We start from the raw sequence: 28,000 nt of genomic DNA on the forward strand, positions 1-28,000 counted from the left end.
TGAATGTCTGGGCACAAGGGACAAAAAATCCTATATATTAACTGTTAATCTGCTGGGGCCCCCCCAACCATTCCTGCAACCCGTGGGGGCCACTTGGCTTTTTTCTCGGCATAATGCCATAAGCCACAGAAATCTGGAGACCATGTCATCCATCTTCTAGGAATTGTATAAACAACGCCATCCTCGCCCATGGCCTTGTCAGGTAGTGTAGATTAGTCATTGGGACAACGTTCAAACATAAAACCTTCTGAATAACGTTTAGGTTCACCTTTGTGTCCACTCATTGTGGGCAGTATCTGGCATCTGATCAACACCAGACAAGACGTGGGTATGAAGTATATGGGGCTGCTTTATAGATCTGCCCGCACTTCACAAGTTCTGGAATGACGGATAGTCTGGCTGGGGTTCTGTTATACTGATTACAAGACCTCACATGCGGGATTCTTTTTCTAACCTGCAGACTTCTCATTTTGATTTGGCAGAGAAAGAGTTACTTCCTGCTATAGACGCTGCAAAAAAATATATATATTTTTTTTAAATTGTTCCCAATTGCATTCTCAGCCGCAGCCAAATCTCTTGAAGGATTTCTTTATGGACGTGTAAGCAGACAGATGGATTCACACCGAGACTCGGCTTTGCCAGTCACATTTTACTAAATTGCCTTAAATGGTTAACAAACTGATCCTGACCATTCCCTATCTGGCTCTTTCCAAGCCCAGTTTCCCCCTCAGACTTCAGCCTGAGCCAAGAATTTTTTTTTTTTTTTCATAATATTTCTTGAGTGTAAAATTAAAACTCTCTTATACCTGATGCCAGTGCCCGATCCTGAGCCCAGCTGGAAAAGAACAAACTGTGAGGTGGGGGACATGGATGACCAGTGACGGGCGCAGCAGTACAGGGAATAATGCCTTATTTCCTAAAATAGAAGACAATCTCAGTCTGTCCCTGAATTGCTCCATCATCCATGATCCTCCTGTGTTTCTGTACACATGCCAAGGTCCCTGGTGGTCTAGGGCCGTTAGTGGGTTCTCAATAAAATCATTGCGGTCTAGGACAGAGAAGGAGTTACTGACTGGGTCCCTGGTGGTGTAGGATATTTATTGGGTTTATAGTAACATCGGTTGGGTCTAAGGGCCCCGTCACACAGCAATCTCGCTAGCGAGATCGCTGCTGAGTCACAACTTTTGTGACACAACAGTGATCTCACCAGCGAGATCGCTGTGTGTGACAACGATCAGCGTCCGCCCCCCCTGCCGGTATCGCTGATGGCTGCAAGAAACCTCTGGACATTTTTTTCGTTGCTGATCTCCCGCTGGCCAGCACGCATCGCTGCGTGTGACAGGCGGGAGACCAGCGATCAGGTGTAAAATAATAAATAAATATTGTTATTCTCACCTTCCGGCGTCACGCGCAGTCTTCCCGCCTCTCTCCACGCTCCCGGTCCCAGTAATCCTTTGCAAGAATGACCGCGAGACTTCGCGATCCCGCGAGAACGGACGTCATCGCGGTAATTCTCGCAAAGGATTCCTGAGACCGAAGCGTGGAGAGAGGCGGGAATGCTGCGCGGGACGTCGGAGGGTAAGAATAACAATATTTTTTTATTTTAATTCTCTTTTTGACATGAATATTTCATCAGCGCTCACGAACACAGCGATGCCGGGCGCTCGGCGTCGCTATGCTGATCGCTGGTGAAGCTGTCTGTGTGACAGCTCACCAGCGATCACATAGCGACTTACCAGCAATCCTGACACGTTGATATCATTGTCGGGATCGCTGGTAAGTCGCTATGTGTGACTCCAGCTTAAGACATGGAAGAGGTTTTTCCCAGGGTCATTGGTGGTCTAAATTAGTGTGGGATTGTAATATCATCCTTAGGGACTAGTACACAGAAGGGGTTACTGACGTGGTCCCTGGTGGTTTAGGGTGCTTAATGGATTTATGGGGTCTAGGACATTGAAGGGGTTATTGCCAGGGTCTTGGGTGGTTAGTGTGGGATCTTAGTAACAACCTTGGAGCCCAGGACACAGAAGAGAGTTGTCTGTATCCCTGGTGATTCGGGACAGAATAAGGGTCTAATAAGGTTATCCTTGATGATTGAGGACAGTCAAAGGGGTTACTGTCAGCATCCAAGGTAAGACACATCGTCTTGAAAACAAAACAAAAAACATAAAAGCAGCAATACTCACCAATCCCTGCCGCTGATCTGACTCTGATCAGTCCACTGCTGGTCTGTATGTCGTTCTGCAGCGATGGCATCCTGACATTGGGACATGTACTGCTAACTGGTACAGGTCAATAGCCAGGAAAAGGTGAGGGGCGTTTATACATGTTTTATTTTACCCGATCATTTTGCAAAAGACTTGGCCTCACAAGACGTCACCTTGAGTGTTTGCAGCTCTGGTGGTCTGGGACAAAGAGGGGTAAATGCCTGGGGTGCAGCATTCATGACCAGGCTGTAACACTCTGTTCAGCTTCCTGTTTCCTCAGTGCAGCGATTAGTTCAGAGAATGGAGTACAGCCGCACAGTATTTGCTATAATCGGTTCATAAACGCTCTGCCCAGTCTCTAATACAGAAGTTCAGGTGGGTGGATGGGGGGCTCTTTATGCTGTGCCACCCACTGAGTCCACCTCACTTTCCATGTTAACCTCAGTGGTCAGCACCTTCCAAGGTATTTTGAAACTACAACTCCCAGCAAGCCCTGACAGCTGATGATCCTTTGTACTGGGGGCATAGTTTGTTTTGGCTCCCCTGTCATACCACTAGGGCTGAAGGGTTCAGATGCCGATATCTACATATATGGAGCTGCCGACGCTTTGGGTGGAGACTCCACAGGGAAATATTTAAGGTCGTTTACTAATCTGAGGAATAACATTCCCCGTCTTGTGAGAAATCAGGAAAAACACTGCAGACCCCTCCCCTGTGAAAAAGCCAAATATTCTCGGAGCTGCGCCATAATATCTTGTGATGTGGAAAACAGATATAATTTAATAAGCCACTCTTGTGTGGGGGAGGGGAGTCACCCCTGCACTGCACCATTGTTACTGTATAGTACTTGTGTTTCGCCAGGTGACCTGAAGCAGGAGATGCTGGAAGACGCACAGAATAAACTGATGAATCTACTGAACAGCACAGAGGGGAAAGTGGACAAGTGAGTGAGTTTTGGCTACAGTGCCCGTCAAGGCGGCTGTGGAGTCTTGACTGCAGCTCCTGTCGTTGCGGCCTGAGACTTCAGAAAACAGCGCATGTTATGGCAGCTGTGGACTTTTGACCGCAGCACCTGTCGTGGTGGCACTGGATTCTTGGCTACATACCCGTCATGGCGGCTGTGGTGTTTTGACTGCAGCTCCTGTTGTTGCGGCCAGGGACTTCCGACAACAGCGCCTGTCTTGGCACCTGTGGATTTTTTAACACAGCACCTGTCGTGGCGGCAGTGGACTCTTGGCTGCAGTGCCCGTCATGGGGGCCAGTCTTGCCACCTTTCAAATTTGTCCGGCCCTGTAGTGCATTCAGTGGCACCATCCTTGGAGATATTGAGGTCGTGTTTTGTCAATTCAAAATGTTTTCGTCATTCAAAATGTTGCTGCAGCTTTGGATGTGATTGGAGAATAAGAAATGATGTAATAACGGATAAGTTATGTGAACGTACTGTATCCGTACTGCTAACGCATGTTCACACGTTGCCGCAGGGTGTGTGTCCTGTTGTTGTTGTTGTTGCTATTTCATTCTCTTCTGTAGATTTCGTGCCTTTATCTCTGAGGTCAGAGAGATAATAGACAGATCTCAGGAATTGCATGATTACTTCCACATGTGGAACGGAGGGATATTGTAAACGGCAGGCAAAAGTGGGAGAGACACAGAGCAACGGGACTGCTTATGTAATGTGGGGATTTGGTCGGGGTTATCTGTTCCGGAGGTTTCATTCATGTTATCTAATTCTGGAGGTCAGGCCCATATTATATAATCCAGGGAGTCTGGTATAGTGCATGTAATGCAGGAGGGTCAGATCCTGTAATAGGGCCACTGCAGTTCTCCAGATGGGGTGCAGGTTTCTATGATAAACCTTCTAGTTTACCCCCACCCCTGGAATTTGATCCAGCAGAGCATGTGCTGTAATAAGACATGGGCAGACGTCCTTGCCTGCAGCGGATCCTATATGTAAAGATGTCTCTTCCCCCAGGGTGTTAATGAGGAATCTATTTGTTGGCCATTTCCACACCCCAAAAAATAAGCGTCAAGAGGTTTTGCGGTTGATGGGAAGCATTCTAGGACTGCAGAAGATTGAGATGGATGAAGTAAGTGGCTGTGGGTTTAGGATGACTTTTGGAGATGTCATTTTTTTTTTTTATCACTAACTGTCCTTTCACCCACAGCTGTTGGTGGAGGAGAGTCGTGGTGTGACCCGATGGGTGACAGGATGGCTTGGTGGAGACACCACTCGTGCCAAGAGTGTCCCCAGCACCCCACAAAGACCCAGTCATCAGTCATTATTTAATAGTGTAAGTGCAGGTCTTTATCCATTTTGTATTTTTTTTTATCCCGGATTGTGATATTTATATTGTCTTTGTGTCTTTTCAGTCCTTCTCTGAGCTGTTCATCAAGTTTCTGGAGACAGAATCACTACCAAAGCTGCCCCCGCTAAAGCTGACAATGCAAGACATGGCACCGCTAGGTGCAGCCGCTGGCAGAAGTCAGAGCATCACTACATCTGCTCCAGGTACTGTGTATAATGATCCTGCCATATACCAGAACGCACCCAGCACAATGCAGTCACTACATCCGCTCCAGGTATTGTATGTATATAATGATCCTGCCATATACATGAGTACCCCCAGCACAGTGCAGTCACTGCGTCCTCTCCAGGTATATAATGTTCCTGCCATATAACAGAGCGCCCCCAGAAAATACTAGATATGTTAATGTTGGGAAGAGTAGTTTTGGGTTAGTGCTATAAATTCGGATACATATAAAGAGGTTCAGAGCTGTCATTTATGGGTATGGAGGACGTCTAGTCTGCATTAGGTTTAGGAGCAGGAGTTCTACAATGTTTTTGTTCATGTCCAGAGGCTGAAATGTTGTGTCAAGCTTTCTATTATACAGTGATTACATTTCATTTACAATAGCAGTCCAATATAACCAGATTAATCACTGTTTTTGGTATAAAGTATATCACCATACGTCACACAATTTACCTGTTGGTGCAGTAGATTCTAAGAAAACCACCAGACTCCACATTCATGAGCTTCATGTTTTTGAGTCCGAGTATTAGAATAATGAATTGAAAGGGAAAAGTGTTTAGAATAATAGCAGTGTGGAGATCAATCAGTGAGGTCAATCATTCTGTGAAGAGACAGGTGTGAATCAGGGGGCCCTTACCGAAGGGTAAATCCAGGACAAGGTGTTACATGCATTTCCCTTTGAAACCTGAGAAATATGGGTCATTCAAGACATTGTTCAGAAGAACGGCGTACTTGAAAGCCAAACCTGAAAGACGTGGAAGAAAACGGAAGACTACCATTCTAATGGATGGAGGAATAGCCAGAATGGCAAAGGCTCAGCCGATGATCAGCTCCAGGATGATCACAGACAGTCTCACGTTACCTGTGAGGACTGAGACAGAAGACGCCTGTGTGACGCTAATCTCTTACCAAGAAGTCCCCGCAAAGTCCCACTGTTAAAAAAAAAAAAAAAAAAAGACACGTACTGAATTGGATACACATCAACTGGCCTAAAGAAAAATGGAGAAACATATTGTGGACTGATGAAAGTAAAATTGTTCTCTTTGGGTCCAAGGGCCGCAGACAGTTCGTCAGACGACCCCAAAACTCTGAATTCAGCCACAGTACACTCTGAAGACAGTGAAGCATGGTGGTGAAGGCATCATGACCTGGGCATGTTTCTCTTACTTTGGTGTCGGACCTGTTTACCACATTCCAGGGATCATGGTTCAGTTTGTATATATTAGAATACTTGATGAGGTCATGTTGTCTTACACTGAAGAGGATAGGCCCATGAAATGGGGGTTTCAACAAGACGACCCTAAAGACACCAGTAAATGAGCAAAATCTTGGTTCCAGTCCAAGAAAATTGAGGTTATGAAGTGGCCAGCCAAATCTCTGGACCGAAATCCGATAGGACACTTGTAGAGTGACATCAAAAATGTCGTGTCTGAGGCAAAGCCAACAAATGCCAAAACAAAACATTGTGGGATGTAGTCCAAGCATCCTGGACTGGAATAACAGATGACCGGGCCAGAAGTTGGTGACCCTATGCAATATACAGTGGGTATGGAAAGTATTCAGACCCCTTTAAATTTCTCACTCTCAATTTCAGCTGTATTTAACCCCTTACCAACATCGGACATATTTTTACGCCAATGTCGGTATCCCTGCCTTTGATGTTGGCTCCGGCGTTGAGCTCACATCTTTCCCGGGACATATCAGCTGTTTTGAACAGCTGACGTGTCCGCAATGGCCGCGGGTGGAATCGCGATCCACCCGCGGCTATTAACTAGTTAGATGCCGCTATCAAACACTGAATACTTTCCGTACCCACTGTAGATGTGAGGCAGTTCTAAGAAAAAAAACAAAAAACTGTAATAACTAAATATTAGGTCAGTGATTCACAGGAATGATAAATCCACACAAAAAATACATATTGTGAGTTTGTAAAGACACATGCGGACATGGCTTTTTTTCAACGGCCCAATGTTCATTTTTTGTTATTTTCTGTAAAAGAGTTCAAAACTACCATATATACATTTCTCCATGTTTTGAATTTGAAGACCGTGTGCAATATTCCCAATGCTAGAAATTAAAACTAGTATAAAGATTTTGTGATTAACTCTTGTTTTGAACACACTGCTATTATTTTGAACACTGCTGTACATAGGACTACACCTGCCCTGAGATATAAAGTTCAGGGCTTCTTGTGATTAAGCAATGTAGTTTCTTCTAAGAGATGGTGCTTTATGTTATTTTTTCTCTCTTTTCTCACTTTTTGCTGTAGGATCTGGGACAAACCGAAGTCAGGAGTCCAATCTCTTCTTGGCCCCCCGCTCTGCTGCAGTCCCCCTCATCGCCACCTCTTCTCTGGGTTCGGGCTCGTCGGGACACCTCCTCATGAAGCCGATATCGGAAGCGCTACCCTCATTCACTCCCCTGCCCATTTCCTCCGATGCCAGTGCTGGGGCAGTGTTGAAGGACCTCTTAAAGCAATAAACTGGTCTGTAGCAAGGACTCCGGAGCATTGTAGCACTTTATAAATAAAAAAAAAAACACTATTGTATATAAGAAAAGCCAAAGAGGCCTTCACTGTACAATACCAAGACATTATATTTAAGGAGAACTCTGGCCGCAGCGGTCTGGACACGTTTGGTCCTCCGTGCCCGGTGGTGTCATGTGATTTGCCACTGCACACTTTACTCCAGGAGGACGGTAAATTCAATATGGTTAATTGGGTGTAAGTAACGAGATGAAGTCACAAGATAATGCCAACAGAGCACAGGCGTCCATGTGGGAGAATCATGCAAATATGGCACGGTTTCTTTAAGGGAATGTGGTTATACAATTGCAAAGAAAGAGAAAAAAAATATGCTCCCACTGAGATTAGTCCACTCAGCTAAAACATGGCACCCGTGGGCTCATCCTGTCACATGGGCTGTATTTTAATTCCAGCGCCAAACTTATGCAGCATGGCATGACTTATGAAGGGTTCAAATTAATGTCTCTGCCAAAGTACCCGCAGTGTTATTACCCACTCGCCAGCAGTAAACGCTCTTGGCGGTATAGTTTTTATGCCCCTTTTATTTTATTATTTTCGTATGTGGAAAAAGCTTAAACTTAATTGCAAAAGTAGGAAAAAGAAAAAAACAAGTGGAAAACTTCTCATAGTTCATGGATTTGATTACAATATTCAGGTTTAATGTATAAGATAGTATTAAAGGGGAACTCTATGCAAGCAGGTTTTACTGCCCTATAAATGTTTACCTTCTGGGTGGTTAAAGGGGCGCTTCATTGCCACCATGTATATCTATGGTAAGAGGTGAGGGGGTGCAGAGTATGACACTCAAGGAACGCCAAAAAGTCCTGTTTCGCCCCTTGTGCGCTGCAGTAGACATCACGTGGTGTCAGTCATCTATAAAGTGTTCATTTACATCCGCGGCCAATGATAATTTTCTGCAACGTAGTCCCCTGCCGGCCGCCATCTTTTTCCTCCTATGCACCTATTAGATGTCTCCGCTTCATCGACGCTATTTCCCACCAGTATCAATCTTGCGTTTTCTTAGTTCTGATCTTTTTGTTCAACAGTACAGAGTATGAGATCAGATCTCTGTTTTAGGCCGGGGTCAGACTTGCGAGAAACTTGCACGAGTCTCGCATGTCAATACCCGGCACTCGGGACCGGAGCGCTCAGCTGCATAGAAATACCTGCAGCTGAGCGTGCCGGTCCCGAGTGCCGGTGGCCAGGCTGGGTATTAACATGCGAGACTCATGCAAGTTTCTCGCAAGTCTGACCCCGGCCTAAGTCACATGATTTGATTATTCAGCTCGCCACTTTTCTCTTGTGTTTTCAGCCACTGTATGTAAAGCTTTGATGTTGCCACTCACTGACAGCGAGGAGAGGTCTTGGAAAAACATGAGTAATTGAAGTTTTTTTAGCGTCACTATAAACTCTTCATTGGAAGATAAATGTACTTTACATCATGCCACCTGCAATCTTCTGTAGCGGTTGACGAAATCCCTGTAAAAATGATTTTGGTAGATGAGGCCCCCCCAACATCAGTGAAAATTTTGCTCCTGTGCCCCATCCCCTCCTCACTGAGACATCAGAAAGTTTCATGCCACGTTTTGTCACGCCTGTTTATTAGGATTGTTACATGGTTCTGGTTATATTGTATAATTGCTGCGATCGTGTGAATACGATGTATAGAGAATAAATTAATGATTTAATTCATGTCCTGTGTGTTTTATACAAGATCTTGGACCCGAAGCAGCGGGGAAACATCACATAGAGGTGCGTTCAGAGGGAGGGGATACACATAGGAAATACCTCAAGCTTCTGCCGCGGTCGGTACAGGTGTAGTGCCATGTAATACTTCAACGAGTTAGACACCTCACCCAAAAAAGTCCCATTGTTTGAAAGAAAATCAATTGGCTCACATGTTGGGGAAAAAAAACCACTACACAAATAGCATGTTTTTTGGTAACAGCACAACCCCAAAAAGAGGCAATAAAATGGAACAAAAAAAACAAACAAAAATACCCTGAGGGTATGTGCACACGCTGCGGAATCCGCTGTGGATTCATCCGCGCGGATTTTGCAAAATCCGCAGATAAATCCGCAGGTCAAAAGACCTGCGGTTTATCTGCGGATTAGCCTGCGGTTTTGCCCTGCGGTTTCACCATCTCCACAATGGTGGAGATAGGAAACCGCTGCGGATTCCGCAGAAAAAATTGACATGTCAATTCTTTCTGCGGTTTCAAAACCACAGGAAAACCGTGCGGAAAAATCTGCACCGTCTACACAGCGGGTTTTTTTTTTCCATTCATTTGAATGGTACTGTACACCGCAGCTAAAACTGCTGCGGGTCCGCAGCGGCCAAATCCACTGCGGAACCGCAGAAGAATCCGCAGCGTGTGCACACAGCCTGAAATGGTACCAGTAAAAACTAAATCTGTAAATATTAAAAGCAAAAAGCCCTCACACAGATCTAAGTTTTGTTTTAGAACATGATGATATAAAAAGCACATTTTATAAATTTTTTGCTAAATAAAATTTGGATGTTTTAAAACCGCATTAAGATAATACAAAACAAATGTTTTGTTTCGTCATAATTGTCATTTTTATGGTACAATGATCCCAATACAAATAAAAAAAACTAACTGAATTTTAAGGTTGTTTTTTTTTTTTTTCACCAAACCTGAATTGTTAACATATTTCAGTACATTATGTGGTAAAGTGATTGGGGTCATTCAAGGTTACAACTTGTCCCACAAAAAATAAGTCGGCAGAAATAAAGTTATGGCTCTTGGAAGAAGAGGAGGAAAATAAAGCACAAAAATGAAAATTGTTAATATATTTAAGATGTAAAATTTAAAATCCTTAGGAATCTAAACTCCAGTCTGATTTTACCTGCACTGATACATTGTAACAAACTATCAAGACAAGAGAGAGCATTGTGCTGCTGATGGGTTGAGCTCACATAGAATTGTCTGGACTGGATGCAGTTGTACCAAACCCTCAGTATTGGGTCAGGTTGAGCTTTCAGGGATGGCATCAGACTGTTTCCATTCACTGACTGCAAGAAATCACAAAAAATATAGTAACACTGAAAACAAAATCTTATGTTTGGAAGTGATGATGTGCTGCTGGGAGTGTCCTCTTTTTGTATCTAAGCTTACAGCATTGGTAACGAGGACAATTCCCATGAAGGTGACCAACCTGTCAGGATTTCAGTGGTCCCCGTTTTTGGGACCATTTACAGATTAGTGCGTGTGCAATTTTATACCAAAGCTGGGCAAAACAACAAAGCGCAGAGGGTATGTAGTTCATGGCTGTGCAGAGGAACAGTGAGAGGGGAGTAAGGGCCCAACAGGACCAGCGCTCTGATCCACGGATCTGCTGCTTCTCATTACTGCCTCGTATGTGGAGGTCCTGAGCTATACGTCCCCTCCATGATGTCTCTCTATGGGGCTTTATATTACATGTTAATCTTCCATGATGACCAAATCTATAGATTGTGCCCATCCTAACTGGGGGCGACTAACCAGCTTACATGGATCAAGGTATCGCCCTATTGTCCATTATGATATTTGGAATTGGCGTAACGTGGTTTGGGGGCCCAATACAGAATGTCCATCAGGGCTACCACAACTATAGCAGGTCTTTAATAGCACTGCTTTCTTATTGAGGAAAGGGTCCTTTTAGTTCCCCATTATAGTTCCAATTATTAGGAGCCGAACCTTTGAATGCTCCTTGTCCATCCGTAGAATTACAATATATTGTGATAAATCCATACACGGAGGACGATTATAGAAAGGGGAAGATTTTGAATGCAGCAGGGATGGGGGAATGCCAGGAGGTAATATTAAAAATATGTATATGATTTGGTTTTAACTTTTCTCTTTTTTCATGGAAAATGGAAAATAAGAGCCCCGAAAGGCAGCAGATGAAGGGTTAATGGGTATAACCTTACCCCCCCCCCCTTTCCTTTTTTCTTTGGCAGTCACCCCAAGATTGTTGTGAGGAGTCTGGCCATTTGGTGAACGGACTAATCAGAACCATCTGGCTCAGACGGGGCCCCTATTTGCATTGTTTAGCATACTCTGAAAATGAAGAGTTCATTTCTCACATTCCTCCTCTAATGCAGAATTACAGTGCAGGGCTAAACTGAACCAGGTGCACCCCCAGCACTCACTGCAGAGCTCGCCCTCCTCCTGACATCACCCTGCGCTCCGAGACCCAGAGAGAGACCCCCACAGCTACTGATTCCTGCAGGGACCTCAAGAGCCCACCATCCCTCGCCATGCTCAGGTAAAGCTCTTGATTCCCCCTTCTCTGCTGGCGGGGAGGGGGGTGTTACAGCTCCGTGTAGATCTGTATTGGTGACTGTCGTCTGTCATCTGGACCAGGCATGGAAGGTTTAAGAGATTATCCCTTAAGACAAAACTGATGAGTATATCATTGCTTTTTCATTCTTATTTTTTATTTTTGCTTTCGGTGCTACACATCCAAAAAAATAACGTGCACCCCAATCATTTGGAGGTACGGTATAATTTAAGAAAAAAAATATATATTTTTTAAATTACTTTGAAAAATGTAATAATTTACCTATGACCACCATGTACTCTGCAGAAGAGCAAAAATGTGAATTTTTAGACATTTTTTTGAAGGTTCGTTTTTTTTTTTTTTTTTTTGCTTTTCCCATAGTTAGGTGGCTTTAGCTGATAGTAAACATTTCATTGTGGAATCAGTGTTAATATATAATATAATTAAATTAGCTGTAACTTAAAGTTTTACTTTCTGTTTGGAATAATTTTATTTTCATTCACATTAAAAGCTGCTAATGTCAGACATAGCTCCCACAATGCACTGCTGTCTAATTACGTAGCCTGTAAAATTGTGATTGCAGCTTGGGATGTGACTGGAGTATAATGCAAGATAATGTGATATATGCGAGCACAGCCCTGGAGTATAATACAGGATGTAACTCAGGATCAGTACAGGATCAGTAATGTATGTACACAGTGACTGCACCAGCAGAATAGTGAGTGCAGCTCTGGAGTATAATACAGGATGTAACTCAGGATCAGTAATGTCTGTACACAATGACTGCACCAGCAGAATAATGAGTGCATCTCTGGAGTATAATACAGGATGTAACTCGGGATCAGTACAGGATCAGTAATGTAATGTATGTACATAGTGACTGCACCTGCAGAATAGTGAGTGCAGCTCTGGAGTATAATACAGGATGTAACTCCGGATATGTAATGTATGTACACAGTGACTACACCAACAGAATAGTGAGTGCAGCTCTGGAGTATAAAACAGGATGTAACTCAGGATCAGTAATATATTGTATGTACACAGTGACTGCACCAGCAGAATAGTGAGTGCAGCTCTGGGGTATATTACAGCATGTAACTCAGGATCAGTAATTTATGCACACAGTGACTGCACCAGCAGAATAGAGAGTGCAGCTCTGGAGTATAAAACAGGATGTAACTCAGGATCAGTAATATATGCACACAGTGAAGGCACCAGCAGAATAGTGAGCACAGCTCTGGAGTATAATACAGGATGTAACTCAGGATCAGTAATGTATGTACATAGTGACTACACCAGCAGAATAGTGAGTGCAGCTCGGGAGTATAATATAGGTAACTCAGGATCAGTAATGTAATATGCAGGTGCTTCTCACAAAGTTGGAATATCATTAATAAGTTAATTTATTTCAGTTCTTCAATACAAAAAGTGAAAATCATATATAGAGTCATTACAGAGTGATGTATTTCACGTGTTTATTTCTGTTAATGTTCATGATTATGGCTTACAGCCAATGAAAACCCAAAAGTCATTATCTCAGTAAATTAGAAACATATACAAAATACACCTGCAAAGGCTTCCTAAGCATTTAAAAATGTCCCTTAGTCTGTTTCAGTAGCTCCACAATCATGGTTGGAAGACTGCTGACTTGACAAATGTCCAGAAGGCAGCCATTGACTCACTCCACAAGGAAAGTAAATTTTGCATTTAATTTGGAAACCAAGGTCCCAGAGTCTGGAGGAAGAGTGGAGAGGCCACAATCCAAGCTGTTTGTGGTCTAGTGTGAAGTTTCCACAATCGGTGATGGTTTGGGGAGCCATGTCATCAGCTGGTGTAGGTCCACTGTGTTTTATCAAGACCAAAGTCAGTGCAGCCGTTTACCAGGAAATTTTAGAGCACTTCATGCTTCCCTCTGCTGACAAGCTTTTTGGAGATGGACATTTCATTCTCCAGCAGGACTTGGCACCTGTCCACACTGCCAAAAGTACCAATACCTGGTTTACCAACAAGAGTATCACTGTGCTTGATTGGCAGCAATCTCGCCTGATCTTAACCCCATAGAGAATCTATGGGGTATTGTAAAGAGGAAGATGAGAGACACCCAGACCCAACAATGCAGACGAGCTGAAGGCTGCTATCAAAGCAACCTGGGCTTCCATAACACCTCAGCAGTGCCACAGGCTGATCGTCTCCATGCCACACCGCATTGATGCAGTAGTTGATGCAAAAGGAGCCCCGACCAAGTATTGAGTGCATTTACTGAACATACATTTCAGTAGGCCAACATTTCAGATTTTACAATCATTTTTCAGGCTCGTGTTATAAAGTGTTCTAATTTACGGAGATAATGACTTTCGGGTTTTCATTGACTGTAAGCCATAATCAGCAACATTAACAGAAAGAAACACGTGAAATAGATCACTCTGTCTGTAATGACTCTATATAATATGAGTTTCACTTTTTGTATTGAAGAACTGAAATAAATTAACTTTTTGATGATATTCTAATTTTGTGAGAGGCACCTGTATGTACACAGTGACTGCGAAAGCAGAATAGTGAGTGCAGCTCTGCAGTGTAAAACAGGATGTAACTCATCAGTACAGGATAAGTAATGTATGTATAAAGTAAGTCCAACAGCAGAATAGTGAGGGCAGCTCTGGAGTGTAATGCAGGATGTATCTCAGGATCAGTAATGTAATGTATGCACACAGTGACTGCACCAGCAGAATAGTGAGTGCAGCTCTGGAGTGTAATACAGGATGTAACTCAGGATCAGTAATGTATGTATACAGTAAGTCCAACAGCAGAATAGTGAGTGCTGTTCTGGACTATAATACAGGATGTAACTCAGGATCAGTAATGTATGTACACAGTGACTGCACCAGCAGAATAGTGAGCGCAGCTCTGGGGTACAATACAGGATGTAACTCAGGATCAGTAATGTATGTACACAGTGACTGCACCAGCAGAATAGTGATTACAGCTCTGGAGTATAATACAGGATGTAACTCAGGATTAGTAATATAATGTATGTACACAGTGACTGCACCAGCAGAATAGGGAGTGCAGCTCTGGGGTATAATACAGGATGTAACTCAGGATCAGTAATGTATGTACACAGTGACTGCACCAGCAGAATAGTGATTACAGCTCTGGAGTATAATACAGGATGTAACTCGGGATCAGTAATGTAATGTATGTACACAGTGACTGCACCAGCAGAATAGGGAGTGCAGCTCTGGGGTATAATACAGGATGTAACTCATCAGTACAGGATAAGTACTGTATGTATACAGTAAGTCCAACAGCAGAATAGTGAGTGTAGCTCTGGAGTATAATACAGGAGGTAACTCAGAATCCATGCAAAATAATGAAGTAATAGTTGGCTGTAACCTTTAATTATTACATTAGTCTTGTCATTTTGATTTCTGAGGTATGTCTCAGATACCTAATTTTCTTAGTTTTAATTTGAGGAAAAAATTTCTCCTTCGCCTCATTGGGGAATCTGCTATCTCTCTGATAAATCTCTTCTCGACCCTCTCCAATCCGGCTTCTGCTCCTTAAGGACCTGTCACACTAAGAGATATCGCTAGCAATATCGCTATAACTAGTGACGTTATAGCGATATTGCTAGCGATATCGCTGTGTCTGATACTTGCCTACGACCGGCTCCCCCGCTGGTTATCGCTGATCACGCGAGAACGTTCAGGACTGTTTCTCATCGTCAGCTTCCAGTGGCGCTTCCTGCTGTGAGGACGAGCGACGCGTGGAGCCGGGCGGGAGGACGCAGGATCGCCTGGTGTGACAGGTAAGTAGCGACCCCCGTCCCCAGCGATGTCGCTGGTGAGATCTGCCTGTGTGGCAGCTCACTAGCGACCACTTAGCGATGTACCAGCGATCCTGACCGCGTCATATCGCTGGTCGGGATCGCTGGTACATCGCTAAGTGTGACAGTACCTTTACACTCTACTGAAACTGCCCTCACTAAAGTCTCTAATGATCGACTAACAGCTAAATCTAATGGTCATTACTCCATGCTAATTCTCTTGGATCTCTCTGCAGCATTCGACACTGTGGATCATCAGCTCCTCCTCACTATGCTCCATTCTATTGGCCTCAAGGACACCGTTCTCTCCTGATTCTCCTCCTATCTCTCTGACTGCTCCTTTACTGTATCTTTTGCCGGTTTCTCCTCCTCTCACCTTCCCCTTACTGTTGGGGTTCCTCAAGGATCAGTCCTAGGCCCCCTCCTCTTCTCCTTGTACACTGCCCCTATTGGTCAAACAATCAGTAGATTTGGTTTCCAGTACCATCTCTATGCTGATGACACCCAATTATACGCTTCTACTGACATCACGCCAGCCTTTCTAGAAGACACCGGCGATTGTCTAAACGCTGTGTCTAACATCATGTCCTCACTATATCTGAAACTGAACCTGTCAAAGACTGAGCTCCTTGTGTTTCCTCCCTCTACTAATGCACCTATACCCGACATTGCCATTTCTGTGTGTGGCTCCACTATTACTCCCCAGCAATATGCCCGCTGTCTTGGGATCAACTTGATTCTGAGCTTTCCTTCGCCCCCCACATTCGATCACTGGCTCGCTCTTGTCATCTGCACCTCAAAAACATTTCTAGAATTCGACCTTTTCTTACTTTTGACTCTGCAAAAACTCTTTACTGTTTCTCTTATTCATTCTCGTCTCGACTATTGTAACTCTTCTAATCGGTCTCCCTCTTACCAAACTCTCCCCTCTCCAATCTGTCTTGAATGCTGCAGCCAGGATCATATTCCTCACCAATCGTTACACCGATGCCTCTACCTTGTGCCAGTCATTACACTGACTACCCATCCACTCCAGAATTCAGTATAAACTTATTACCCTCACGCACAAAGCCCTCCATGGCTCAGCACCACCCTACATCTCCTCCCTTGTTTCAGTATACCACCCTACCCGCGCCCTCCGTTCTGCTGATGACCTGAGGTTAGTATCCTCAATAAATCAGAACCTCCCACTCCAGTCTCCAAGACTTTACACGAGTTGCGCCAATTCTTTGGAATGCACTTCCCAGGTCAATACGATTAGTCCCCAATCCCCACAATTTTAAGCGTGCCCTGAAAACGCATTTATTCAGACTGGCCTATCACCTCAACATATTAACCTAATCTATCCCTGTGTGGCACAGCTAAAAGTTTTACCATAGCCAGGTTCCCCGCATCATGTTCCCACATGCTTTATGCATCCATTAGCCCTCTGTGTCTGTACTGTTTCACACTTAACATTATGGCTGGTCCATACAATCAGGGCAACTGTTACCACCCACCTTTCGTGTCTCCCTTTTTCTTTTTTTTTTCCTCATAGATTGTAAGCTTGCGTGCAGGGCCCTCATTCCTCTTGGTATTTGTTATAATCTATGTGATTATTGTTATGCTGTAATGTCTATGGTCTGTACAAATCCCCTCCGAAATGTAAAGTGCTGCGGAATATGTCGGCGCTATAGAAATAAAATGTATTATTTATTTATTGGGGGGCACAGATACTGTGGGTGTATGCTTCTGCCGCTAGGAGGCTGACACTAAGAGAAAAAAAGAGGTTAGCTCCTCCTCCACCGTATACACCCTCGCCCCTATTGCGGGCGAAAATCAGTTTTTTGCTTAGTGTCCATGGAGGCACACGTCTGGTTTTTTTCTCCAGACTTTTTTCGTCTTTTTCCATGAAGATTTCACAGGGGCAACAGATCCTATTGAAATGGTCCGATGTCCCCAAACCAACAACGGGCGAGCACGTGCGAGTGTCCCTCCACGTATCCCCTCCCGCGTCGTGGGACACAATGCTGGACTTGGCCCTGACCGCCCCTAGGTATTGAAACCATGGGCTGTACAGAGGCACAAGAATAGTCCGTGCGGCCCCCACTGCTCCACCAATGCTTAGACTGCGGTGCTGCAAGGTGGCGGACGGTCCCTCTCCTCACCCCCTGAAGGGGTTAGATGGAGCTAGGGTGCCTGCACAGTCCTATTTTATCGAGGCCCCCTCACATTCCTGCGCTCAGGATCATCGGTGACGAGAGGGTCTGGGAGGGCTCCTGCAAAGATCCGAGGGTTAGAGCCCCCAGCCGGCAGAAGCCACCGGCCATGCAAGGCTGAGAGTGGCTGGATCCGTCAGGCGTCGCCGCACCAGTAAGTAGCGCCATGTTTTTTCAGCGCCATGGATCCGCGCCCCCCCCCCCGGTCGGGTGGGGGATAATTTGACGCTGCGGCTTTAGCCGGAGCTAGGCCGCGGCCGGAAGTCCCGCCTCCGGGCCGCGCGTCACTTCCGGCAACCCGCACTGGGCGGCGGTGAAGAAATATAGGCCCCGGCTTCGGAGCGCGGCTAGGCCGCAGAACGGAAGTACTGCCCCTAGAGCGTTTTTTTATATGCTGGTGGCTCACTCCCAAAACTGGTGGCGCGCGATTTGAAGGTGGAAGCGTCCAGGATGGGGGGGCGCAGGACTGGGGTAAATGCTGCCCGAGAGGCCATGCTACAGGGAAAACGAGGTGCTACCTCCTCCCCTCTCCCCAGCAGCGGACAGATACAGCATGTCTGAAAAAGCAAAGACGCACACGTTCTTTTACGCTGCATGCATCTCTTGTCGGGCTGCGTTTCCACGGGCGCAGAGCAAGCGATTATGCGAAGCCTGCGAATCCGAACGTGCCCAGGAGCCCTCCCCTGCAACCGTGACCAATGTGTCGAATTCCCATGAGTGGACCCTATCACTGTCACAGTCCATGGCTTCGCTTACGAGAGCAATAGAGTCCCTTCAAGCCCCAGATAGAGGCAGGGACAATGGCTCGCCGACCTTAGAGGGAACCTCCACCTCACAAGAGCCTCCGGCCTGCAGGGGCCGCTCTTACTCCAGGCCGACCCGGAGGAAAGGAGGAAACGAATCCACACGGTGTCGCCCAGTCCATCCGGTGCCTTGGCATCCATAAGCTCTGCTTCTCGCTCCCCGTCACCAGCGGTTGATAGTGAGCAGACCTCAGATTGCGACTCGGACGAGCCCCTTGACCTGGACACTCCAGGGTCATGTGAAACAGTGGACAACCTCATAGAAGCCGTCAATCAGACCCTGGGGATTGAGGATGATCCCGCAGCAGCTACGGGGCATAAAGTGGCATTTAAGTGAGTGAAGCTGCACGGAATTTTTTCCTCTCATCTGGAGTTTGAGGACATAGTGCAGCGGCACAGAGAACATCCAGACAGGCGTTTCTCGGGTCAAAAGGCACTCGAAACAAGTTATCCGTTTGCTCCGGACCTCCATAAAAGATGGATGGAATCCCTGATGGTGGATCCACCGGTTTCACGCCTAGCCGCTAAAACCCTGTTATCTGTACTTAGTGTTTCCTCTATTACGGATCCCACGGATCACCTCATAGAGAGCTTAGTTCGCTTAGTATAAGACGCGTCAGGGTCAGCATTCGCTCCCTCGTTCGCGGCAACATGGGTAGCCAAGGCTCTGATCTCATGGTCAGAATCATTAAACAAGGTAGCGCAGGAGCAAGATCTACCTGCAGAAATATCGGAGGTCGCGAGTCAGATGGCAATGGCCAGAGACTATGTAATCAATGCATCTTTGGATGCGGCCAATTGCTCGGCACCTGCTGCCGCTAATGCAATTTCTAACAGAAGAGCTCTATGGTTAAGGACATGACGAGCCGATTCTACTTCCAAGGAGTATCAGTGCGGCCGCCTATTTGGGGAGAAGTTCGATCAACTTATCTCCGACTCCACAGGAAGAAAGAGCGGGTTTCTCCCTCAACAAAAGGTCGAACCAGTCTTTTCAGGCACGTTTTCGGGCCTTTCGCAACCCCAGGTGGACCACAGCGGCCAATTCCGCCGCCTCGGGCCGCCCCAACCAGAATAGGGAACGGCAGGTCTAATAGAGAGCCAATGCGTACCCAACAGCCCAGATCGAGGGGATCCAGCTCCCAAAGATCGTCAGCCAAATGACTCGAGGCGCTTACCAGATGACCCCAGCAAGGTGGGCGGCCGCCTAGTCTGGTTTTCACCACGTCTGGGTCAATTGTCGCACACGACGCATGGGTAAAGGATTTCAGGTTACAAAATAGAATTTGTCAGATACCCTCCAAGACGTTTTTTTGTTTTTTTTTTATCTTTTTCTTTCTAGTCTGCCCAGGGTGGATACCCAGGCAAGGGCTCGGTTAGGAGCCATCAAATCGCTCCAGCAAAACGGAGTCATTGTTCCAGTGCCGGAACATGAAAGAGCTCAGGGCTTCTATTCCAACCTGTTTGCGGTTCTCAAAAAGGATGGATCTGTCAGGCCTGTTTTGGACCTGAAGCTTCTGAACAAATTCATCAGGATCAGTCATTTCCGGATGGAGTCTCTCCATTCAGTCATATCGGCCATGGAGCAGGGAGAATACTTGGCTTCGATCGACATCCAGGACGCATATCTGCATATTTCCATCTTTCCTCCTCATCAGAGGTTCCTACGCTTTGCCATCAGCCATCGACATTTTCAGTTCGTAGCGCTACCCTTCGGCTAGCCACGGCTCCCAGAGTGTTCACAAAGGTTATGGCAGTGGTCAGGGCCATACTGCACTCTCGAGACATAGTCGTCTTGCCTTACTGGGACGACCTCTTGGTCAAGGGCCCGTCAATACGGGCATGTGAGGAAAATGCCAGCATCACGCTAGATACTCTTGCCCGCTTAGGGTGGTTGGTCAATGCGAAGAAGTCATCCCTTGTGCCAGTTCAGAGGATTTCCTTCTTACGAATGATCTTCGACTCTTGCCGAGGGTTGGTAATTCTCCCTCAGGAAAAAGCGCTAGCTCTCCGGCAGGGAGTCTGGACACTTCGCCAACCAGTCCCTCATACCATCCGATACGGGATGAGGATTCTAGGGAAAATGGTGGCAGCAATGGAAGCGATACCGTTCGCTTAGTTCCATCTTCGCCCCCGACAGCACGCCCTCTTGTCAGCCTGCGACAAGAATCCTTTCAAGCTCGATCGGCGGTGCCGACTGTCCTCTCAAGTCAGGCAGTCGCTCGGATGGTGGTTAACCAGTTCCTCTCTGACCCAGGGGAAATCTTTATCCCCAGACAATTGGATGGTGATGACAACCGACGCCAGTCTCGCCGGCTGGGAGCGGTGTTTCGCCACCACACAACCCAGGGACGGTGGTCGCCACAGGAGGCACACCTCCTGATCAACTTGCTGGAGATACGAGCAATTCGGCTGGCTCTGCAAAGGTTTCATCACTTTCTAGCATGCCGCCCTGTCCGAATTCAATCAGACAACGCCACGGCGGTGGCTTACATAAATCACCAAGAGGGCACCCGCAGCAGAGGAACCATGCGTGAAGTGGGGCACGTTCTTCAGTGGGCTGAAGCAAACCACTCGGTGATTTCAGCTGTACACATCCCGGGCGTGGAAAATTGGGCGGCAGACTTTCTCAGCCGGCAGGGTCTTGCGTCCGGAGAGTGGTCTCTACATCCTGAAGTCTTCCAGCAGATTTGTCAGCTGTGGGGAACTCCGGACGTGGACCTGATGGCTTACAGAGTGAATGCCAAGGTGCCCACATATGTCACTCGGGCCAGGGACCTGCAGGCAATCGCTGTGGACGCGTTGGCTCTGCCATGGAACCAGTTTCGCCTCCCATATCTATTTCCCCCGCTGTCACTACTTCCGAGGGTCAACAAGAAGATCAAGACGGAAGGGGTTCCGGTGATTCTGCTGGCCCCAGACTGGCCCCGTCGAGCATGGTACGCAGATCTAATGCAGCTGCTCGCCGACATTCCTTGGCGCCTGCCAGAGCGCCCAGATCTACTTTCTCAAGGGCCGATTTGCCACCCGAACTCAGGGGCCCTGTGTTTGACGGCATGGCCGTTGAATCTTGGATTCTAACCCAGGCAGGGTTTGGGAGCAAGGTGGTCACCACAATGGATAGCGCCCGGAAGCCTGCTTCAGCACGAATTTACCACCACACCTGGAAGGTGTTCTTTGCCTGGTGTCGAGGCCGTGGGTTGCTCCGCTGAGATTCTCGATCCCCAACATCTTTGCTTTTCTCCAGTCGGGCCTAGACTCGGGCTTGGCCCCAAGTTCCCTCAAGAGACAAATATCGGCCTTATCCGTCTTGTTCCAGCGCAGAATTGCGACCAATTTGCAGGTGAAGACTTTCATACAGGAAGTCTCCCACTTGTTACCTCCCTATAAGGCGCCTATGGACGCCTGGTACCTTAACCTGGTCCTAAGTGTTCTGCAGGAAGCTCCATTTGAACTGCTTCAGGATATCTCTTTGAGGTACCTTTTCCTGGAAAGTGGTGTTCCTAGTGGCCATCGCTTCTATCAGGCGGGTTTCAGAGCTGGCGGCCCTATCCTGCCGAGCTCCATTCCTCACTTTCCATAAGGATAAGGTGGTGCTCAAACTAGCCCCTCCTTTTCTGCCGAAAGTCGTGTCCTCTTGTCACATTAATGAAGATGTTGTCTTGCCTTCATTTTGTCCAGCACCGGGGCACTGTGTGGAAAAGGCTCTTTACACATTAGACCTGGTAAGAGCCCTTCGGAGGTACGTGTCGAGGACTGCACCCTTTCATCAGAAGGACACGCTGTTCTTGTTCCCTGAAGGGCGCAGGAAGGGGCTCGCTGCCTCAAAATCGACCATAGCCAGATGGATTCGTTTAGTCCTACCGCATTAGAGGCACGCCGATTCCAGCAGGGATCAGAGCGCACTCTACTTGGGCAGTGGGCACCTCTTGGGCGCTTCGGCACCAGGCTTCGACGGAGCAGGTTTGCAAGGCAGCAACCTGGTCCTGCCTGCACACATTTGCCAAACGTTATAATATCCAGACTCAGGCCTCTGCGGATGCGAGCCTGGGAAGGATTCTCCAAGCAGCGGTGGCGCACCTTTAAACAAGAGGTTCAGGTAGCTTGCATTGGTGAGTCAATCTCCCACCCAGCAACTGCTTTAGGATGTCCCACAGTGTCTGTGTACCCCCAATGAGGCGAAGGAGAAACATGGATTTTTGTGATCACTCACCGTAAAATCCTTTTCTCCGAGATGCTCATTGGGGGACACAGCACCCACCCTATTAGCCAGTTGGCTCTTGTTTTGTTTAATTAATATGCATTTACTTATTTGATATAAGGGTGGCGTTGTTTTTTTGGAAATGTTGTACCTGTATTAAGGCTGATTTGTTGTCCTCCTACTGCTTTGGCACCAAACTGATTTCCGCCCGCAATAGGGGCGAGGATGTATACGACGGAGGAGGAGCTAACCTCTTTTTTTTCACTTAGTGTCAGCCTCCCAGCGGCAGAAGCATACACCCACAGTATCTGTGTCCCCCAATAAGCGTCTCGGAGAAAAGGATTTTACGGTGAGTTATCACAAAAATCCATGTTTCACAGCTTTTCCTTTAAGAAACTGCACATGGCCAATTATCTTAATACTGTTCTGAAAAGCCAACGCATGACCATAAACTGTTTAACATCTGAGCCTTGTAGTACCACAGACAACCATGCTGTGCCGCCTCCTTGCACATCTGTAAATCACATTGTACATTTCCGTCACTCACAGAAAGTCGCACTCTACATATTTTGCAGATGATCTCCATCATCCCACAACCCTTATGCCTCTTTCCTGTTGAGCCTCTCACAAACAGTACGGCAGAGTTCAGCGACCATCCAGTTTAATGCAATATGCAAAAAGTCCTTCATCTTACAGACTTTTTATTACAGTTGCTTTCTTGCTGTCAGTGAATGATAACATATCTAACTGACAAAGCAGCTCTTCCAGGAATAAGCCCATATCACATGGACATGATGAGTTTTCCATCTCTGGATGTAAACCAGGATTTCCACAATCACTGACTGCAAGCAGAAGTTTTCACATTGCTGACAATATAAAATACAATCTCTGTTGTACAATGAAGTTCTACAGCTCTCTAATAATCAAAGCTATCTAGAGAAAGACTACACCTGCACCTTCCTCAGTCTGAAATATCTGATATATATTCTTGTACATAGGAGCAGTATAATAGTAGTTATATTATTGTACATGGGGGGCAGTATTATAGTAGTTATATTCTTGTACATAGGGGGCAGTATTATAGTAGTTATATTCTTGTACATAGGAGCAGTATTATAGTAGTTATATTCTTGTACATAGGTGCAGTATTATAGTAGTTATATTCTTGCAACATTACTAAACCTGTTCTGATCCTGAGTTACATCCTGTATTATACTCCAGAGCTGCAATCACTATTCAGCTGGTGCAGTCACTGTGTACATACATTACATTACTGATCCTGTACAGATCCAGAGTTACATCCTGTATTATACTACAGAGCTGCACTCACTATTCAGCTGGTGCGGTCACTGTGTACATACATTACATTACTGATCCTGAGTTACATCCTGTATTATACTCCAGAGCTGCACTCACTATTCTGCTGGTGCAGTCACTGTGTACATACATTACTGATCCTGAGTTACATCCTGTATTATACTCCAGAGCTGCACTTACTATTCTGCTGGTGCAGTCACTGTGTACATACATTACTGATCCTGAGTTACATCCTGTATTATACTCCAGAGCTGCACTCACTATTCTGCTGGTGCAGTCACTGTGTACATACATTACATTACTGATCCTGAGTTACATCCTGTATTATACTCCAGAGCTGCACTTACTATTCTGCTGGTGCAGTCACTGTGTACATACATTACTGATCCTGAGTTACATCCTGTATTATATTCCAGAGCTGCACTCACTATTCTGCTGGTGCAGTCACTGTGTACATACATTACATTACTGATTCTCTATTGATCCTGAGTTACATCCTGCATTACACTCCAGAGCTGTACTCGCTATTCTGCTGGTGCAATCACTGTGTACATACATTACATTACTGATCCTGTACAGATCCAGAGTTACATCCTGTATTATACTACAGAGCTGCACTCACTATTCAGCTGGTGCGGTCACTGTGTACATACATTACATTACTGATCCTGAGTTACATCCTGTATTATACTCCAGGGCTGCACTCACTATTCTGCTGGTGCAGTCACTGTGTACATACATTACATTACTGATCCTGAGTTACATCCTGTATTATACTCCAGAGCTGCACTTAATATTCTGCTGGTGCAGTCACTGTGTACATACATTACTGATCCTGAGTTACATCCTGTATTATACTCCAGAGCTGCACTTACTATTCTGCTGGTGCAGTCACTGTGTACATAAATTACATTACTGATCATGTACTGATCCTGAGTTACATCCTGTATTATACCCCAGAGCTGCACTCACTATTCTGCTGGTGCAGTCACTGTGTACATATATTACATTACTGATCCTGAGTTGCATCCTGTATTATACCCCAGAGCTGCACTCACTATTCTGCTGGTGCAGTCGCAGTGTACATACATTACATTACTGATCCTGAGTTACATCCTGTATTATACTCCAGAGCTGCACTCACTATTATGCTGGTGCAGTCACTGTGTACATACATTACTGATCCTGAGTTACATCCTGTATTATACTCCAGAGCTGCACTCACTATTCTGCTGGTGCAGTCACAGTGTACATACATTACTGATCCTGTACTGATCATGAGAATCCTGAGTTACATCCTATACTATATTGTACTTTTTGTAAATGGAAACAGCATGTGTTTGTCTTCATACTTTACTCTTAACAGTTTTGCTGAAATCTGATTTGCATTTCCAGAGCTGCAGTCACATTTGAGGACTTTGTAGATTAGCTCATTTTGCTTATGTTTCAGGATATTGGCCCTAATCACACTCGGCCTCTGCCTCCCAGAAACAATGTATGGACAGGTGAGCAACACTCATAGGATATGATAAATGCTTTCCTTCCTGTGGAAAAAAAAGAACTGTACTTAATGGTTGGGGAATCGCCTTCGGTGTGACCGCTCTTACAGTAGAGAATCCATTGTGTGACCGCTCTTATGGTAGAATGTTCTCGAGTGTGACTGCTGTTAAGGTAGATAATCTATAGTGTTACTAATTTTACAGCATAGATGAAGGTCTTTGTAGGACCAAATCGTCGTCTTTAATTTTGTGTGCAGGCAATCCAAAATTATCTGCTTACAACATTTACCCGAGTGCCAAGTTTTCTACAAGATTTACATGGGATAGGATCCTACTTGGGCACCATCCACAGGAGTGCCGTAATTACCAATTTTGATTGCTCTTATAGTAGAGAGCTCCACAGTCTGATCGTTTTTTACAGTAGAGAATACAATGTGACCGCTTTTACGGCCTTGACAGCAGTTCTCGGACTCTGGTCCCTACGGTTCAGCTTCACTATACTTGGTATATAAAGGTCTTTTCCATGCCAGTTTTCATTGTCCTTTCCTATTCAGTAGTAATGGTGGCATGTGTTTTCCCTTTCCTCCCTCTTGGGTCTCCAGAGCAGCGCTCCTCTGTAGTTTTCAGCCCAACTTCACTTCTTTCTTCCGTTTTTTTTTTTTTTTTCAGAGTTGGAAAATGCAGGTTTTGGTTTTGAGATAATCCCAGAAAAGTGTATCCAATGTCAATTCCCAAACCGCTGTGTTCTGTGGCCAACGAGCACAGCTGGCTCAGCGTGGGACCTCATTGGCCGGCTGTACGCCAGGTTCCCTTAAAGGCAATCTGACACCGTAACGCTGCACAATTTGTCACCAAAAATTACATAGTTTCCAAAGGTTTCTAATTAAGAGCCTAAAATGTTTATATCAAAATACTAAATATAACCTCGTGCGGCGAGGTGACGGGAGACGAATGTGACCTGAAGGATGTAAAGTCTGGGTTGAGTCCTCATATATAATGGTGAACTATCTACAGTAACATGGTGTTGTATGCTCTAGTCACATCCAAAGCTGTGTCTGCAAACACTCCTTTTGGTGGAGCGCATGCAGGATAGCCTGTTTTTCTACATTATTTCATTGTGAGATATGTGGTGCATATACTTTTGCCCCAGCAGGGGGAGGTAGGGAGGAATGAGTCCAGTTTCATGTTGCTCTGTATTTTTCCCACAGCAGCAGTGCACCAATGGATTTGAGATGGACAGAGTGAGCGGCGAGTGCTTAGGTAAGTGATGCCGGGACAGGTAACTGCTGCAGACCTGTGGGATCAGCATCACATGAGCAACCAATACTGACCCTGCTGCCCCAGAAATCATTTTGTTTGGAGAGTTTTTGGATATCCCTCTATACTCCCAACAATTGCTCTGACCTGACCCGTTCATTCGGAGCCCCCAGCTTCATGAATCGAATGCAAAAACATTTACATACCGTATGTGTTCATAGTTCATTGTATCTCACTGAACACGTTTTTTCATCAGCCGCATTGCTACATGGTGCCAATGCACAAAAACTAGAAAATAAAGCACTTTACTAAAATGTCTAGATTACAATCCTAGCATTTTGTGTATACAGCTCCTATGCAAATGTGTTTCCAGGGTTACAGATAAGTCAGATCCCGCAGCCACTGTCTCTGTCCTCTTTGCTCTCGATCACCTCTCAATGGCTGATGGAGGAGAGTAATAATTGCAATAATTGCTGTTCCTTGTAGGAGTGGCAGGGGCCACGTCTCCATGTACCTACTTATAAGGAGAAGCTGCCTTTTTAGCCTTTGATCGTATCTGTGCAATGACTACAGTTCTGTCTCTAGACATAGATGAATGTCGGACCATCCCGGACGCCTGCCGCGGTGATATGGTGTGCGTGAATCAAAATGGAGGCTACCTCTGTATCCCCAGGACCAACACTTTATATAGATCACCCTTCCGAAACCCCTATCTTCCTGCTGCTGCCTCTCCTCTGGCTCCACCTCTTACAGCGCCCAACTTCCCCTCGCCACTGAGACCACTCATCTGTCGCTTTGGGTACCAGATGGATGAGAACAGTCAGTGTGTGGGTAAGTGACTAATAATGAGGGACTGTTCAGCGTCTGGGATACTGAAGCCTCTGGTGGAAAATTGAAAGTCTTCGTATCTGTGACAACCCCAACCCCTGCTTTTATTCTTTTCCATCTGTGATAAGTCATACCCCTTCCTTATGAAATATCATCTTATCTCTTTTATGTCTTAAGCCTCACCTTCACTGTGGTGATTTACTTTTTGTGTCTGGACATGTCCCACCCCTGCTGTGCTAAACGGCTTCCTGTTTGTCCCACCCCTGTTGTGTGTTAGACTCTATCTGTGATGAGACCCAAATCTCTTCCGGTCTGATGATAACCCCACCCCTGCTGTTAAACCTGTCTGATGAGCCCAACCCCTGCTGTGTTAACCCCTTAACAAGAAATAAGTGTATAGCGCCCCCCAGAGTGAGAATTTCTCTGGGGTCTCTGCTACCAGAGGTAGCTGAGACGCCAGAAAACATGATTCGGGTCGGTTTTTACCAACCCCAGTGCTGCTGTTTAATATCGGCGACTGCAAAA

At 45.8% G+C, this 28,000-nt stretch overlaps 2 protein-coding genes across 3 annotated transcripts in view; both read left to right on the forward strand.

Moving 5' to 3' along the window:
* Positions 1-8,954, forward strand: part of TRIP11 (thyroid hormone receptor interactor 11) — a 108,996-nt gene extending 100,042 nt beyond the window's left edge. Inside the window, exons 17-21 of the mRNA XM_073578154.1 lie at positions 3,069-3,150; positions 4,180-4,294; positions 4,373-4,498; positions 4,578-4,716; positions 7,008-8,954. Of these exons, the coding sequence (XP_073434255.1) occupies positions 3,069-3,150; positions 4,180-4,294; positions 4,373-4,498; positions 4,578-4,716; positions 7,008-7,219 (674 nt within the window). The 3' untranslated portion in view covers positions 7,220-8,954. The remainder of the gene's footprint in view (positions 1-3,068; positions 3,151-4,179; positions 4,295-4,372; positions 4,499-4,577; positions 4,717-7,007) is intronic.
* A 2,326-nt stretch (positions 8,955-11,280) lies between these two features.
* Positions 11,281-28,000, forward strand: part of FBLN5 (fibulin 5) — a 40,644-nt gene continuing 23,924 nt past the window's right edge. The window contains exons 1-4 of one of the 2 annotated variants that reach the window (XM_073578157.1): positions 11,281-11,534; positions 25,342-25,396; positions 26,599-26,650; positions 27,233-27,478. In XM_073578157.1, the coding sequence (XP_073434258.1) occupies positions 11,527-11,534; positions 25,342-25,396; positions 26,599-26,650; positions 27,233-27,478 (361 nt within the window). In that variant the 5' untranslated portion in view covers positions 11,281-11,526. The remainder of the gene's footprint in view (positions 11,535-25,341; positions 25,397-26,598; positions 26,651-27,232; positions 27,479-28,000) is intronic. The other variant, XM_073578158.1, reaches the window with a different exon arrangement.

The sequence above is a fragment of the Dendrobates tinctorius genome, unplaced genomic scaffold, assembly GCF_039654945.1.
Source record: "Dendrobates tinctorius isolate UK_male_01 unplaced genomic scaffold, ASM3965494v1 ptg000058l, whole genome shotgun sequence".
NCBI lineage: Eukaryota > Metazoa > Chordata > Amphibia > Anura > Dendrobatidae > Dendrobates > Dendrobates tinctorius.